This window comes from Martes martes (genome assembly GCF_963455335.1).
Source record: "Martes martes genome assembly, chromosome: 9".
NCBI lineage: Eukaryota > Metazoa > Chordata > Mammalia > Carnivora > Mustelidae > Martes > Martes martes.
Genome location: NC_137896.1, coordinates 28,241,836 through 28,258,853, shown reverse-complemented (window position 1 = coordinate 28,258,853; position 17,018 = coordinate 28,241,836). Strand labels below are relative to the sequence as shown.

At 50.3% G+C, this 17,018-nt stretch overlaps 1 protein-coding gene across 4 annotated transcripts in view; it reads right to left on the bottom strand.

The window, feature by feature from the left end:
* Positions 1–743: 743 nt before the first annotated feature.
* VPS16 (VPS16 core subunit of CORVET and HOPS complexes) overlaps positions 744–17,018 on the bottom strand; it is a 30,644-nt gene continuing 14,369 nt past the window's right edge. The window contains exons 1-26 of one of the 4 annotated variants that reach the window (XM_080812899.1): positions 10,511–10,570; positions 10,259–10,347; positions 9,950–10,047; positions 9,739–9,867; positions 9,517–9,661; positions 9,287–9,402; positions 9,069–9,191; positions 8,883–8,938; positions 8,452–8,541; positions 8,250–8,344; positions 8,069–8,145; positions 7,474–7,605; positions 7,226–7,353; positions 7,054–7,089; positions 6,752–6,860; positions 6,448–6,582; positions 6,244–6,352; positions 6,055–6,152; positions 5,849–5,956; positions 5,446–5,523; positions 5,171–5,340; positions 4,994–5,090; positions 4,189–4,292; positions 3,933–4,073; positions 931–1,013; positions 744–827 (exon numbers count right to left, since the gene is read on the bottom strand). In XM_080812899.1, coding sequence (XP_080669025.1) covers positions 1,007–1,013; positions 3,933–4,073; positions 4,189–4,292; positions 4,994–5,090; positions 5,171–5,340; positions 5,446–5,523; positions 5,849–5,956; positions 6,055–6,152; positions 6,244–6,352; positions 6,448–6,582; positions 6,752–6,860; positions 7,054–7,089; positions 7,226–7,353; positions 7,474–7,605; positions 8,069–8,145; positions 8,250–8,344; positions 8,452–8,541; positions 8,883–8,938; positions 9,069–9,191; positions 9,287–9,402; positions 9,517–9,661; positions 9,739–9,867; positions 9,950–10,047; positions 10,259–10,347; positions 10,511–10,515 — 2,475 coding nt within the window. In that variant the 5' untranslated portion in view covers positions 10,516–10,570 and the 3' untranslated portion in view covers positions 744–827; positions 931–1,006. Of the gene's footprint in view, positions 828–930; positions 1,014–1,815; positions 4,074–4,188; positions 4,293–4,993; positions 5,091–5,170; positions 5,341–5,445; positions 5,524–5,848; positions 5,957–6,054; positions 6,153–6,243; positions 6,353–6,447; positions 6,583–6,751; positions 6,861–7,053; positions 7,090–7,225; positions 7,354–7,473; positions 7,606–8,068; positions 8,146–8,249; positions 8,345–8,451; positions 8,542–8,882; positions 8,939–9,068; positions 9,192–9,286; positions 9,403–9,516; positions 9,662–9,738; positions 9,868–9,949; positions 10,048–10,258; positions 10,348–10,510; positions 10,571–17,018 lie in introns of those variants that run through there. The other 3 variants (XM_080812896.1, XM_080812898.1, XM_080812897.1) reach the window with 3 other exon arrangements.

Here is a 17,018-nt window from a genome sequence, read left to right as displayed (position 1 = left end):
ATGCTGGTGAGTTTGAGCCCCATGCTAGGGGTAGAGTTTGCTTAAGAAATAATAATAAAATAAAAAGCGTTCACCCTCAAGATCATCTGAAGGACACCCTCCCCCACCCTCCCAGCGCACGTGCGCACACACACACACACACATACACACACACTTGATGTGGCCACACTTGGGAAAACACTGCAGGTTTTCCAAGTCAGAGAGCCCTGGGGTTCAAGCCCAGACATTGGCTGGGTGACCTGAACCTCCCCCTGCCACCCTTCCTGGAACTTCCCAGCCTCTGGACTGAGAATTATAACCACATACAGCTTGGCAAGTAACCCATTCTCAGGAAATGAAGTTCCTTCTCTTCATGAAACAGCAGGACTGTGGTCAGAGCATTTGTGGTGTGTGTGTAAGGGAGACCTAGGAGAGGCAGGGTCTTGGGTACCCCATCCTGGAGACTCTGGGAAGGAGAGTTCAGCTTGGTTACCACACCGACCATTTCCAGTGGGAGAGAATAGAGTCCCGTCTTCATCTACCCACTGTGGACGGCTGCCCAGCCTCCCCACCCCACCTGATGCCCAGGGTTTCCACGCTTTTGCCCCATCACCACAGGGCAAAGGGCTGTCTTCAAAGAGCACAGAATAAGAGAGGAGGACCGAGAGAGGGAGGGGAGGCTTTCCATACTCAGGTGCACCCATGTGGGAGGCTGAAGCTCTGCTCCCAGTCCTGCTTTAGGTCCAGCTCACTGGAGCTCTTACCTACAGGCAGACGATTGTGAGCCACGCCACAGGTGCCCCAAGGAGTCACAGAGTTCATGAGAAAAGGACTGGACTGAAGAAGACCTGGACGATGAGGGTAAAGGACTCCTCTGTTTCATCAGGTAAATCACTTCCCCTCTCTGGGCGCCCCTTCTCCACCCAGTAAATGGAACAATGAATCACTCACTCAGCAAATACGGAGCAAAAACCATGTGCTGGACGCGGCAGGGAATAAGACAGAAAAGGTCTCTGCTCTCAGGAATTTACATTCTGGGTGGGAGACAGACAATAAACAAACAAGGGAAAAGAAAATTTCCTAAATGCTGTAATGAAAATAAAGCAAGGCAATAAGATAGAAAATTGGAGTAAATGAGAGCCAAGTGCCCTTCCAGGCTGCTGTTCTCCTTTCTAGGGTCCTTTGCTGGAGCTTTGTACCTAAAAAAGATTGCAGGCCCCTTATCTCGAGGCCTTTGACTGAATCTCACTCCCGGGCTTCTACAGAAGAAAGGTTCCCAAAATCCTTGTTCTAGGTTTTAGTCACTGAAATTCTGAAGTATTGGGCACCTGGGTGGCTCAGTGGGTTAAAGCCTCTGCCTTTGGCTCAGGTCATGATCCCAGAGTCCTGGGATCGAGTCCCGCATCAGGCTCCCTGCTCCAGAGCCTGTTTCCTTCTCTCTCTCTCTCTGCCTACTTGTGATCTCTCTGTCAAATAAATAAATAAAATCTTAAAAAAAAAGAAAAAGAAATTCTGAAGTATTTAGAGGGAAGTGTATTAAGGACCGCGGCTTAGTTTGAAGTGCATCAAATATAAGGTGGATAAGTAAGATGGATAGAGGGATGAAGAGATGTGTGATAGTAAAATGCTAATGGCAGAATCCAGGCGGTGGGTATACAGGTTTTCACTGTATAATTCTTTCGAGTTAACTGTATGTCTGAAAGTTTTCGTGATACAATGCTGGGGAAGAGGGATCAGGGTTTAATTTTCAAAAAAGCATACCAAATTGCCTTTAATTTTCAGACAACTCTCCCATTGGACAACTCTGGTGCTTCTCCACCTGCATAAACACTTTTTATGAAGTTGGAATCACTTTATTTGTATGTCATCATTGTTTTTTCTCATGTACTTATAAAGCTTCCTATGTCCAGTGCTTAATGTTTGCACATTACAGGAGCATATATGGGGCATGTGACTTTGGGGGTACAGACTTTTTATTGTGTACATTCTCAAAGCAGTGCTCAGGGCCCCCTTTCCAGAGAGGGCACATTGGGTTGTATAGTCCCAACCTCTTTTCACTGACAACAGCTAGAAAAACTGGAGATAACATTTTTGAAAGGCATCAAAGAGCTGCCAGGGCAGTGGGGAACTATTAAATCAAGGTTGGGGAGGAAAAGAACCCCAAACAATGAGCTTAGTATTGGGATCTCTCTTCCTCTCCCTGGAGGCCTGCTGATTCTGATAGAGGCTGATGGGCTGTGCCTATCTGTGGATTCCAAAAACTGGCCACATTACCAGTTCTATACACTCTTCCAGAGCCTACCAAGAGATGGTAGTGAAACTACCAGGGTGGGACTGCCCTGACCAATGGAAAGTGGCAGGTATTGAGAGGCTCTGGGTGACTTCCAGAGCTAGGTTAGGGAAGGCAGTACTGCTCTGCCTGGCTCTCTTGGGATGCTGCCCTTAGAACCTGGCCGCCATGTTGAGCTCTGCTGAGTCGTAGGTGTCCTGGCCAACAGTCCCAGCGAAGGTTCTAGTCAATAACCAGCTTCAGCTGCCAGACTTGTGAGCTGTCAGTCCTTCAGACGATTTAGGCCCCCAGCTGCTATCCCAAATATTGTGGAGCAGAAACAAACCACTGTTTTATCTAGCCCAGATTTTTGACCCATGTAGTAAGAGGTGAGCATAACAAATGGCTGTTCTACAATGTGACGTATATCCCCTTGGAAGATATTCAAAGTTGCAAATTCAAAGTTACAAATCAGGTGGAGGAAGAAGAAAAAGAAACTGCTTACCAGGCCCCGGGTCTCTCACTCTTTTCAGGCACTCATTTCAAGTCAACTCTAGAGGCATTAAGAGGAGAAAGCCAGAAACTCCAGGGAGGCCTGCCCTCCCTCTGGGCTTTGGTTTCCTCCTTTGTCCTCCTTCTAGAATAAGGGCGCAATAAGAGGAAAAGGAAATGCCCTCAGTGTTGGGTGGGGGCACTGAGCCATGAAGCTCACGTAACCAGAGTGGCACGCTGAAGGCCAGCGATGGGGGTCCGCAGGGCCAAGAAGGTACTGCTGCTGGCGGGGGATGAAGCCTCTCTTCGGGGGTAAGGTAGAGCCAGGGGTCTCCATCTATAGTTCTTCCTTGGCAGAATGGAGACATTCCATCCTCCTTTTCTCTTCGGCCCCAGGACAACACGGTAGTTGCTCACCACTGTTAGGTGGACATGGTTTGTGAAGGTTCCTCCTCTAACCCTCCGACATGGTGGCCACACGCTCATCTGTCCTCCAACCCTTACTGTGGTGAGAATGGAGGCCTTGCCTCAGGCTCCTCTGCTCAGAGGGCCCAATTTCAGTCATCCCTCTTCTGTGACCACAATAGCTGAGGAGAAGCTCTAAGACCCCTACCAGCACAACTAGGTTTCAAATCCCGGTTTCGCCACATACTCACTGTCACCACATGTCCTCAGTCCTCGACTTCCTCTTCTGTAAAATGGGGTAATGTTACCTATCTCACTGGGCTGTCTTACGGAATAAGTGAAATAGCAATGGTGAAGCATTCAGCATAGTTCTTGTGTGTACATGTATAATGCTTTTCAGAGAGGCTCTCGATGGGCTGCTGCTGGAGTTCTGCCCAGCTCCCTGGGCTGTGAGCTTAGTTACAGGGCCTTCTTCCATAACTGTGGAGACGGGCAGGTCTCTTGCAAATATCGCCGAGGAGCACCTCTTCAGTCCCAACACAATCAAACACACGGAGTTCTGCTCAAGTGTCTGGATGGTTCTGCCTCCAGCATGCTTTTGCCTGGGCCCGACTGCATGAGACAGGCGCTCTAAAATGTCTCAACTTTATTCACAATCAGACCATCAGACCCCCGGCTCCCACCCCACCCGAGCTCCTCAGCTTAGCTCGGCTCTGAAGAAGCTGGATACGCGGTGACCTTCTGCAAAGCCTAGAGCTCAGGGAGACATGCAAGATAAGCCCCTTACTTCTTCTGGGCTTGTGCCCTAGCCCGCTGAATCTTGTCAGCCGTGGCCGCATCCGTGGCTCCAGTGCAGTGGGACAATACAAGTGTCAGCTCTGTTTCGTTCCGGTGTTCAATGGCCACATCCGCAGCCTGAGCCACATCCCTGTGGTTTGAGCAGGAGGGGAGATGCTGTCAGGCTGCCCAAGGGCACAAGCCATGCCCCTCATCAGCCCCCAGGCTCAGCCCCCTAGCACCCACGGGGCTCTCAGCCAACGCACCCAACAAGAAGCAAGGCCTTGACCTTCTGCTCGGGACCCACACGGGAGGCATACTTCTTGGCCTCATATTTGTTGTGTTGTTTCATGCAGATCTCGACAAAGGGCTTAGAAGATGGGGAGAGGAGAAGGTAAGGCAGAGCCTTCCTGTCCTCTCTCGTATGAGCAAAAGCCCAGTGGACGCATGGTCCCCGTGTACTTCCTACACCCTTCAGTGTACACAATCCCGACTCACCCCCACCCTGACACACATGCAAAGTTGTGATCTCCACAGTCTCTGGGCAGGAACCGCCAACACACAGATCTGTTAGAGCCTTGAGACTCTATGTTTATGTCCACACGGCCACTCCACCATCCATGGCTACCCTCTTGCAACAGGAGTCCCTTGCCTTCTCAGGGCCTGTGCTTTCTCTCACCGCTGCCCTTATCCCACCTACCCGCCATACCCCTGAACCACCTGCCACAGAAAACAACCCCTGTCAGTCTCTTCCACTGCCTCCCGGACATGCCCTCCTACTGCCCCTCCACCCTCTACTCACACAAGACTTTCCCTTAGGCACATGGTGCTCACTGCCAGCCTCCTGGGGGGCAAGCAGCTCATTCCCTCTCCAGCCAACACCCATGGGCTAACTCAGACCCACTCGCCCACAGACCTGGCCCATGAGTGTGCAGACAACGGAAGCACCTGCTAACTATGTGGGAGGGCTGAACAGATGCAGGACCAAGCCATCTGCCCGGCTCTGGGCCTGGTCCCCTCCCCAGGACTACTCCCACTGGGCGTGGAGTGGCCGCAGAGCCCCTGCCTCACCAGGTAGCCAATGGGCGATTTCTTGCTCTTAGAAAACTTCTCTAGCTCCTCCCAGTCTTCCAGATCTGCCAGTGCAGTCAGCTTCAGCCACCAGAGCCTGCAGGGAAGCCAGGCTCACAGGTGTTGTGGGACAGACAGGCGATCCCAGGACCTACCTGCAGCCCAGGCCTCTCCTACCTCTTGTCTGGAATGCGGAAGTCACGTGCCAGCTGCTCCGCACGTTTGCTGTGGCCGCCGAGGACGAGGGTGGTGACTGTGTCGTGCAGAGACAGGTCCACGAAGCGGCCCCCCAGCTCGTCTTCCAGGCGCCGCTGCAGCCGCAGGAGACGCATTTGATCCTCTGTGGCCTGGGGTGGAGAGGAGGCCAGATGGGTCTGAACGGGGCCAACAGGGAAAGGAGACCAGACCAAGACCAGGAGCAGATGAGGTTCTCAGAAAACAGTAAGGCAAACCTTGGCTGCGAACTCATTCTTGGCCTTGTAGAAGGCGTCAGCTGCCGTCTGCAGAGCTGCCACTCGTCCCTCGATACGCTGCAGGGGAAAGCAGGGTAGCCTGAGCTCCTGGCACCAAGGAAATCAGCCTTCCCCATTCAGGCTACACTGCTCTCCCTGGTCCTCATGCTCAGGGTTGCCAGGGCCAGCCTTTTGCGCTGGGTGCACCGTCCCCCTCAGTGTTCCTGTGGGGAGGCTAGCTCCTCTGGGACTGACCACCATCCTGGCCTCTTATCATCTCAGACTCTCCTGCGACAGTGAGGATCAGAGGGGGTGTGTACTGGACAGAAGGCCCAGATGCCTGGAGAAGGTCCCTGACCAGCAGCTCAGCCCATAGGCCCTCCCCACTCTGTGGACCTCGAACCTCCTCAGCAGCATAGCTGGCTCGGATGTGGAAACTGCCCAGCTCCTGATGGTTGTCATCCTGATTGTAAAGGTCCTTCAGTGTCTCCAGCTCCTGGTGCTTACAGAACTGGGGCCACGGACAGGCAGGCAGTCAGCAAGGCCAGCTTGGGAGGCCAAGTCAGTGGCTCAGGAGGCTCCAGCCCCACCCTTACCCAGGGCACACACCTGTCGGTACAAACTCAGGGCCATGGGCTGGTTCCGAAGAGTCATGAAAAAATCTCCTCGGTTTAGCTCATTCTTCAGGTGCAGCAACACCGTGAACACTAAGGAACAGTAAGGTGGTGTGGGGACTCCGGCCCAGCCCTGTGCTTAGCCCAGGGGCCCCAGCCTTGCCCTCCCTCAAACTCTGCTCACCCAGATCAGTGTCCCCACTCTCGATGGCCTTGCTCAGGGCCAGTTTGCTTCTCTTCATCTTTAGGAGAAGGGGTACCTGCTCCCCGGAGCGTGGCTCATACTCCAGCAGCTGTGGGGTGGGAAGAAAGGCACAGAGAGAAGGAGTTGGCCTAGAGGCCTCTAATACCAATGTCAGAGTATCTGAGGAGGGTTGGGCGCCCACACCTTGATGGCCAGCTCTGTGCGGCCACAGCCATAGGCCCGTGCAGCGATGTCAGAGTAAGAGACACCTGGCGTGTCCCCCAGCTTCTGGTTAATGGCCCGAGCGACATCCTCATCGGACACATCCTTCTGTTGCACCTGCAGACAGAAGAGGGTTGTCACCCACACCTAGAGCTCACCCTTCACCCACCGCCCCAACTGGCCCTGGATCAGGACCTCCCCCTTCACCTCTACACTTCGTGTTTCCCACATGTCTCCAGGGCCTGGCATCTTCTAATTGACCTTGAAGCCTGCCCTGTGCCCTTACCTTGTAGCAGGCCCAGTGGGCCAGGATCCTACTGACACCCTGCACTTCAGGAAGGCGCAGGTACTCACAGATCTGGATCGCCAGAGGGTAAAGCCTCCGTAACACCAGCCTGGCAGGCAAGGGGATAAAGGGTACAGGAGTGAGGTGGGATAGAAAGAGAGGGCAGAGTGGCCCCAGCCTGTAATTCAGGCCTTCCAGCTCCCGAAGAAATGGGTGAGGAACAGTGACCACAAGAATCCACCAGGGGCTATAATGCCCGCCCACATAGAGCCTTCCTCCCAGAGCCCTGGGACTTGCTATACCTATCCAGCAGCACCTGGATGGTGAGCTGTTTATATCTAGATTTTACATGGTTAAGGATCCAGCTGGGGTTCGAGCCCCATTTGCCAAGGACTTGCAGGCAGTATGTTTAGCCCCTTCACCTCCCCTCCCCACCACGGGCTGTAAACATCCCGGCAGCTCGCTTAAGGATACTGGCTGTAAGTGAGGGGGATCCCAATGTGGTAGTCCCGGATGGCATTGAGCACACGCAGGTCCTGACACATGCGCACGAAGCTGTCCGGTGGAAATCTGTCCAGGAAACACTTTCCAAAGGAGGCAGCCTGAGAAGAGCCAGAGGGCGAGAGGGGTGTTCATACCTGCTGCCCTACCCTTCCCGCTAGGGTACACCCCCCCACCACGCCCAGCACCCCTCCAGCCCTATTCCCGCTGGCCAGGCCGACCCTGAGCAAACTCTTCTGCATGTCTGGCCGGTGCTCATGTCCCGCAGCCTCGATGCACTGCTGCACGGCCTGGGTCAGCTGCCCCAGCTCCTGGATCTCCCGGAGGTACTCATCTGCCTTCTGGCTCTCTTTCTGGGGGGTGGGGGAAGGGCACCAGGGATGGGGTGCCATGAGAGAGAATACCCCCATTTCTGGTCCCCCCACCCCTCTGGGCTGGAGTTCAAATGGGCTGGCATGGAGGGGCTGCAGAGGCCAAAGCCCAAACTCCCTCAGCCCACAGTCCACCCAAGTTACCCATACGCCTCCCACCATATCCACCCACAATTGCCGGCAGAGGGCCTTGATGACAGCCCTGATCGGTGCCTGGGCTGGGGACAACAGAGGTTCCCCGCAACTCCCCATCACTGCATGGAAGATACCATATCACTTCAGTCTACCTGAGCTGGCTCTCCCCAGTGTCCTGCCTGGACTCTTGACAAGTGGCACCTGGCTGAGTTCATTGTGCCCAGGCAGGGAGGGACACAGGGCTGAGCCAATTAGGAAGGGGAAGGAGAATAGCACGGGCTGGGGCCCAGGGAGAAGCCTAGGGCTTTACCTCATACTCTTTCTGGGCCTCCAACAACAGTGCTCCAGGAGCCATGGAGGCAATTTTGAAGATTTCTTCGCTGGCCACTAGGGGAGGGAGTTGGTGAGTGTTGGGAGGGCAGGGAATCCTCAGCACTGGCTCAGTGCCCTGATCCTGCCCTGGGGACCATTGTCCCCTGGGAGGGCCTCACCTGGAACCTCATGCAGGAACTCATGGGTGCTACGAGAGAAGATGCGGACCCCATCCAGCTCAGGCACCAGGTAGGAGTCTTCATCCAGCACAAACCTGGGCTCGGTCAAGGTTCCCAAAAGTACCCGGAAATGGGGCAGGGCAAGTGAGCCTCTCTCACCTTCTTTCCCTTCCCACCCGCACAGGCAGCCCTCCAAGGATACTGGATGCTCTCAGGTGCATCACCCACCACCATTAGCCGTCTCTCCCAGGCCACCACGACAGCCCTCTCTTTGCTGCGAGGACGGCTGCACCTGTGGGCAGCATCACATGCACATCTGGGATACACACAGGACACGGGGCCCACAGACACGTCTCTAACCTTCGCACATCACTGCTTATACTGCTCTGCCTCAGGATAGCCCTGCACATGCATGCCACCCCTTATCCCATGCCTGTGACTGACATCTGCTTCTCTCTCCCTGTGCTGTCAGCTCTCAGGAGCATCTGGGGCCCACAGGGGCACAGAGGTTTCCCTCAAATATGCACTGGCAGAGAGGATAGCTCCTCCTGGTGTGGCCAGTAGACAGGCTGAATCAAGGTGTCCCTGGAAACAAGGCTGTGCCCACCCGCAGCACCATACCCCCATCCTCACCAGACCATCTGCTTCGGGGGGGCCCGGATGTTGCAGTTGAACTCGCACAGCTTCTCCTGGAAGGGTGCAAGGAACATCACGGCCCTGTCCCAGTAGTCACCCGTCTGGTTAAAAGGCCCTTCCCCTACCCTTAACAGCTCTTTCCTGGACAAGACAGGGTGCCACCATGTTGTCCCAGGAGCACACCTTGAGTGACGCCGTCCCCATCCAGATATAGCCTGTGTCTGTGAAGAGGGCCAGGTGTCGGTAGGTGAAGGAGACTGCCATCTGCAGAAAGCTGCTCACTCCGGGCGCCAGGCCAGGGGGCGTCTGGGACAGGCCAGGGACAGCAGACATTTTTTCACTGCCTCCCCCCGCGCTGCCTCCCACACCCCTTCTATTTCCCTCCTGCTCAGGGCCCTCACCACTGCCGAGCAGGCTGCGTGGTCGAGAAGGTAAAGATCAGGCCCCACAGCCAGAAGAATGTGTGCAACTCGGTCCTGGCACAGTGTGGTCCAGCATGAGGGTGCGCTCTGCAGACCTGTGGCCGGGGCAGGGGGCAACCTCAGGATGGCCAGAGCCCACAGCTTCAGCCTCTCCTGGCCCCCCGGTCTGGAGGGCACCGAACGCCTGTCTCAGAGATGTTGGGGCTCACCTGGCACCTCTGGCATCCGGCGGAGCTTGAGATCACCCACATTGGCGCTGAGGGTAAAGCGGTGGGCCCCCGTGAGGATGGCCACCCCCGAACCAAACTCAGTATGGAAGATCCGGGCGTCTAGAACCCGGTTCTGGAGCACCTCCTAGGGAGAGGGGCTGTGGGTTGAGAAAGCCAGAGGCCCAGACTCCAGCCCTCTCCCCAGCCCCCTGCGGTCCCTACATTGCCCATGCTGAAGTGCCTCCGGAAGTCGCCGTGAAGCCCATAAACCAGCACCACACCATCTTCCTGCACGCAGAGCAGCTCCTCCTCGGCTGACCAGCCTAGTGACACCACGGGCCCGCTCTTCCACTGCAGAGGACAGGGAGGTTCCTGAGGCTGTCCATGGGATCCAGACCCTGCCTAGCCCCAAGCAGGGATCACGAGTGCTCACCAGCAGACTGGCCAGAGGCAGGCCGGAGGCAGAGTAGATCTCAAGCACTGGCCGGGCACTGGCCGCCTTCTCCTTCCGCCATGGGTTCCTCAACAGTGCTGTAGTTCAAGAAGAGATTTTCTGTCCAGCTCCCCAGGCCCACCCCATATGAGAACCAAAATTTAAAGCATCTCAGCAGGGGGTGAGAACTGGGGGGGCGAGGGGTGGCCACATTAGCAAGGAGCACCTGCCAGCAAGGCCCCCGGGGAATCATGCACCTCGAGTTCAACCCATTGTTCCAGAACATGCAGTGGCATAGGGGTGACATACCAATGGGGCCCCCATAGGGCGCAGCGGCTACCAGGCAGTCCCTCAGTTCCTCCTTCAGGTCCCAGTCCATGCTGTACAGCTCATACTTCCTGCCCACACAGAGGCAAGCAGAAATTAGCCTCCTCATGACCTTGCGTCTAGATGGAGTGATCCCAGAGGAACCCCTAAAGCCTCCATTTGTACTTCACAAGGCAGTCGAGGCCCCCCACAGCTGGGAGAGGGTGACGACTAGAAACAGCTCGGGCAACTGACCACATCCATGCTTAGGGACAGCAGGTGACGGAACAGAGGCAGTTGGCTGGGCAGGACGCAGTTCGTGGGGCAAGAGTCCAAGGGTGGCAGGAGCTCCTGGCACGAGAGACAGGCTATGTGACCAATATCCAAGGCATAAACTCAGGTAGGACCAGGGTGGGGTGGCTGGCTTGGGCTGGCATTAGCAGGAAATAAGACCCTCTAAGGTGGGGGCAGGTCTCTCAGAGCAAGCAGCCTTTCTTCTATTTCTGGTTCTTAACACCAAAGCAGGTTGTGGGATTTATATCCAGGGGTCGCCCTCAATGCCTGCTGATAATGAACTCCATTTTAGAGGCACTCAGTTAGTTAGCAGTGCTTGAAACAAATCCCAGGGGCACCTGGGTGGCTCAGTGGGTTAAGCTTCTGCCTTCAGGTCATGATCCCAGAGTCCAGGGATGGAGCCCTGCATCAGGCTCTCTGCTCAGCAGGGAGCCTGCTCCCCACCCCCCGCCCCCGCCCCCACCTGCCTCTCTGCCTACTTGTGCTCTCTCTTTTTGTCAAATGAATAAATAAAACCTTAAAAAAAAAAAAAAAAGAAAGAAAGAAAGGGAAGAAATCCCAGAGGAACTCTTCGGTGAGCCCAGAGCTCTCGAGACAGAGTCCTGGGCTGGAGATGTCAATCTCTGAATGCTCAGCTTATGGGAGGTCACAGAAATCACAAGCTGGCACGAGATGACTGGAGTCTGAAATGGGCGTGGGTCGCTGAGAGTGTGTGCGACATGAAGACGGAGTAGGAGTCCTGAAACATGCCATCATTTGAGGGCTGGAGGTGGGGACAAGCAGACAGAAAAGGAGTAGGCCCTCTCCCAGGAAGCCAAGAGAAAGCGGTGTTTAAGGGGAGTGTTTCCTCCAGTATCATTTCGGGAGCCTTCCTGATAAGAATCAGAAAGATGCCTACCATTATCTTTTTTTTTTTTTAAGATTTTATTTATTTATTTGACAGACAAAGATCACAAGTAGGCAGAGGGGCAGGCAGAGAGAGAGAGGAGGAAGCAGGCTCCCCGCTGAGCAGAGAGTCCGATGTGGGGCTCGATCACATAACCCTGGGATCATGACCAGAGCCGAAGGCAGAGACTTTAACCCACTGAGCCACCCAGGCGCCCCCTACCATTATCTTCTATTTGACACTCTTCTTGGGGTTCTAGCAAAATAATTTAAGAAAAAATAAATAAAAAGAGGTTTATATTTTGGAGAAGGAGTGAGTTTTCTGCTAGTTGCAAATAATGTGATTGTCTACTTAGAAAATCCAAAGCAGGCTATAGACTAATGAACAAAACAAAAGGGCAATCAACAGAAGCCTACATATTTTCTATATTGATATATTTCTATATCATAAAAAGAATCGACTAAAATATGACTTTAAAAGACCCTAATCATGATAGTATTAAAATGATGATATGCAAGAATAAACCTAACAAAAGTTTTTACCAAATACAATCATGGGGGGTGGGGAAGAGAGGCGAACGAGGAAACAGACCCTTAACTATAGAAAACAAACTGAGGGTGATGGGAGGGGAGCAGGCCAGGTGGGGCTGGGATAGAGGGGTGGTTAAATAGGTGATGGGGATTAAGGAGGGCACTGCTGAGATGGGCACCAGGTGTTTTCTGTAAGTAATGAATCACTAAATTCTACACCTGAGATTGACCTTATACTGTATGTTAATAAACTGGAATTTAAATAAAAACTTGAAGGAGGGACATCTGGGTGGCTCAGGTCATGATCCCAGGGTCCTGGGATCAAGTCCTGAGTTGGGCTTCCTGTTCAGCTGGGAGTCTGCTTCTCCCTCCACCCCTCCCCCTGCTTGTACTCCTGCTTGTTCTGTCTCTGTCTCTCTCTCTCTCAAAAATAAATAAATAAAATCTTTAAAAAAAAAACCTTAAAGAAAAATAAAGTTTAAAAAAATCAGATCAAAGTTTACTCAAAGATATAAAAAACAGAGAAATAAGTAAATAAAATCTTAATAAAATCTCAATAAATAAAATCTTAATAAAATCTCAAATAAATAAATAAAATCTTAAAAAAAGACTAAACATAAAATCCTTTAGAAAATACAGGCTAGGGGGGGCACCTGGGTGGCTCAGTGAGTTAAAGCCTCTGCCTTCGGCTCAGGTCATGATCCCATAGTCCTGGGATCAAGCCCCACATGGGGCTCTCTGCTCAGCAGGGAGTCTGCTTCCCTTCCTCTCTCTCTGCCTGCCTCTCTCCTTACTTGTGATCTCTATCTGTCAAATAAATAAATTTAAAAAAAAAAAAAGAGTGCAAGTTACCCTTGCCTTCTAATCCTTAAAAAAAAAAAAAAAGAAAAAGAAAATACAGGCTAGGGGCGCCTAGGTGGCTCAGTGGGTTAAAGCCTCTGCCTTCAGCTCGGGTCATGATCTCAGGGTCCTGGGATCGAGCCCCGCATCGGGCTCTCTGCTCAGCGGGGAGCCTGCTTCCTCCTCTCTCTCTGTCTGCCTACTTGTGATCTCTGTCTGTCAAATAAATAAATAAAATCTTTAAAAAAAAAAAAAGAAAATACAGGCTAATAGTTTTTTACAATATAAACTACAGAAAAATCTTTCAGAGCAAGAAACATTCCAAACTGATCTATGAATGCATAAAAATTCCAGTAAAGGGGCGCCTGGGTGCCTCAGTGGGTTAAAGCCTCTGCCTTTGGCTCAGGCCATGATCCAAGGGTCCTGGGATCGAGCCCCACATCGGGCTCTCTGCTCGGCAGGGAGCCTGCTTCCCCCACCTCTCTCTGCCTGCCTCTCTGCCTACTTGTAATCTCTGTCTGACATGTGATCTCTGTCTGTGAAACAAAAAAATAAAATCTTAAAAAAATTAAAAAAAAAAATTCCAGTAAAAACCACTCCCAGTTGGGGTGGGTGGGTGGTAGAAGCACACACTGATTCTTCTTTTTTATTTTTTTAAGTAGGCTCCACGCCCAGCATGGGCCCAGTGCAGGGCTTGTAAATTCATGACCCTGAGATGGAGACCTGAGCTGAGATCAAGAGTCAGATGCTTAACTGACTGAGCCACCCAGGCGCCCCAGCACAAACGGATTCTAAAACTCACTTGCAGAAAAAACAAATATCATTTTTAAACAGAAAATGCTGAAAAGTACTTTAAAATATTTTGAAAATAAGAGAACAGATATATGTCAGATATCAAATATACTACATAAAACTGAAGTTAATTAAAACTGTTGTTTTGGGACAAGGATAACCAAATAGATTGATGGAAGAAAAGAGTCCAGAAAAAGAACTGGGAATTGAGCACGTAATAAAGATGGCATTTCAAATTGTTGCAAATTGATACTTGAAATGAGACAATGGGCCATATGGGAAGAATTGCAATAAACACTATTTCATTACTTAATCTCTACAATACAATATTTTCCAGATGGAATTCAGGATTTAAATGTTAAAAATAAATAAATAAAGCCGTATCAGAACAAATCTTGGATCTCTTCACACTCTCGAAACAGAAACAATTTCTAAGTATGATATATAACCCAGAAGTCACAGAAAAAGAACGAGTCTAGATAAAAAAGACTTCTGGGGGCGCCTGGGTGGCTCAGTGGGTTAAGCCTCTGCCTTTGGCTCAGATCATGGTTTCAAGGGTCCTGGGATCCAGCCCTGCATTGGGATCCTTGCTCAGCGGGGAGCCTGCTTCCCCCTCTGCCTCTCTGCCTACTTGTAATCTCTCTCTCTCTGTCAAATAAATAAAATCTTTTCAAAAAAAGACTTCTGTATACTTCTATATGAAAAGGGTAAAAACAATACGTATGTTTTGTATTTGCTTCTATTTGAAAAACAAGAAATTCTGGAAAGATTTCTAAGATGCTAGTAACTGATTACTGGTAGGGGAGGAGGTGGAATCAGTTGAGTAAGGACAGGGACAGGAATGAGACTGAGGTTTTAAATCACATTAATGGTTATTTATTAAAATGGTGAACATTAAGGGGCGCCTGGGTGGCTCAGTGGGTTAAAGCCTCTGCCTTTGGTTCAGGTCATGATCTCAGGGTCCTGGGATCGAGCCCCGCATCGGGCTCTCTGCTCAGTGGGGAGCCTGCTTTCCCCCTCTCTGTCTCTGCCTGCCTCTCTGCCTACTTGTGATCTCTCTGTCAAATTAAAAAAAAAAAAAATGATGAACATTAAAAAACTTTTATACATTTAAAAAATCCATGGAAAACTAGGAAGACAGACAAAGAAAAGAAGAAAAATGCGACACATGTGAAAAACAGGTTACTTTTCTTAAAAATACAAAAGGCTCAAAGTAATTTTTAAACATTTTTTAAAAGATTTTATTTGAGAGAGAGAGACAGCACAAGCGGGGAGGTGGGGCAGAGGGAGAAGAAGCAGACTCCCTGCTGAGCAGGGAGCCCAACTCCAGGCTTGATCCCAGGACCCTGGCATCATGACCCGAGCTGAAGGCAGATGCTCAATGGACTGAGACACCCCGATGCACCAGCTCTAAGTAATTTTTGAAACTAAAACCAAAAGAAGAGGGGCGCCTGGGTGGCTCAGTGGGTTAAAGCCTCTGCCTTCGGCTCAGGTCATGATCCCAGGGTCCTGGGATCAAGCCCCGCATTGGGCTCTCTGCTCAGCAGGGAGCCTGCTTCCCCCTCTCTCTGTCTCTGCCTGCCTCTCTGCCTACTTGTGATCTCTCTCTGTGTATCAAATAAATAAATAAAATCTTTAAAAAAAAAAACAAAAGAAGAATGGTCAAGGGCTATAATCATACTATTTTATGTGAAAATATTTAAGAACTAAACAGGGGTGGCTGGGTGGCTCAGCTGGTTAAGTGCCCACCTTCAGCTCAGGTCATGATCCCAGCAACCTGGAATCAAGCCCAGAGTCAGGCTCCCTGCTCAGTGGGGAGTCTGCTTCTCCCTTTCCCTCTGCTCATGCTCTCTCTCTCTCAGGCATTCTCTCTCAAATAAATAAATAAAACCTTAAAAAAAAAAAAAAACTAAACATAAAATCCTTGAGAAAATACAGGCTATTTTTTTTTTTTGTAATGTAAACTATGGAAAAGTCTTTCAGAGCAAGACACAAAACCCAGAAATTATCAAGGAAAATAATGATAGATTTTATTACATAAAAATTAAAATTCTGTATGTTAAAAATGAATATGTAAGAGTCAAGTGACCTACATGAGAAAATATTTGTAACATTTCTAACAAAAGGTTAATATGGAGACCGTGTAAAGAGCCCTTTACACACCCATGGAAACAACAAAATGGAAAAATAGTCAAAGATGAAGATATGAAGCCATATCTAATGACACTGTAAATATGAATTTAAAATTTTTTACATTTGACCAACTGAATGACAAAAAAATAAGGTGATAAGAGCATCCAATATTGTTGAAGATGTGGAAAAATGAACACTTTCACACATATTAGGTGGATGTATAAATTGGTTCAGCCCTTATGTAAGAAAATAAAGTGCTATCTATCCAACTCTTTTTTTCTAAGATTTTACTTATTTGACACAACAAGAGAGGGAACACAAGCAGGGCGAGTGGGAGAGGGAGAAGCAGGCTTCCCGCCGAGCAGGGGCCCTGATGCAGGCTTGGTCTGAGCTGAAGGCAGATGCTTAACGACTGAGCCACCCAGGCACCCCATATCTATCCAACTTTTAAATATGTAGACCCTCTGACTTAGCAAATTCCTTTTAAGAGTCTAACATAAAACAACTTGCACGACTGCACAAAGGTATGAATTCACTGTCGCACTATTTAAAATAGTTCTCTTACAAATTCTGGAAAAACCTACTTCAATATGGGGCTGGTTAAATTAACTATGGGATGTCTGTTCTAGGGAATATTATGTGGTCATTAATAAGGTGAGTCTGTGTACTGACACGAAGTGATCTCTAGATGTCCTGTTAAGTAAAAACAAACAAACAGGGGCGCCTGGGTGGCTCAGTGGGTTAAAGCCTCTGCCTTTGGCTCAGGTCATGATCCCAGGGTTCTGGGATCGAGCCCCGCATCGGGCTCTCTGCTCGGCAGTGAGCCTGCTTCCCTTCCTCTCTCTCTGCCTGCCTCTCTGCCTACTTGTGATCTCTATCAAATAAATAATAAAAAAATCTTTATTAAAAACAAACAAAAACAAACAAAAAACCCCTGCAGCTCAATAGGAACCATATGAACCCATTTATTTTATTTTACTTTTATTTTTTTAAAGATTTTATGTATTTATTTGACAGAGAGAGACACAGCAAGAGAGGGAACATAAGCAGGGGAAGCAGGAGAGGGAGAAGGAGGCTTCCTGCTGAGCAGGAAACTCAATGCAGGGCTTGATCCCAGAACTCTGGCATCATGACCTAAGCAGAAGGCAGATGCTTAACGACTGAGCCACCCAGGCGCCCCAAACCCATTTATTTTATACGAAAACTAAGCACATATTTTGTATATATATACATATATACACACATATATACATATATGTACATATAACTACACGTATGTGTGTAAATG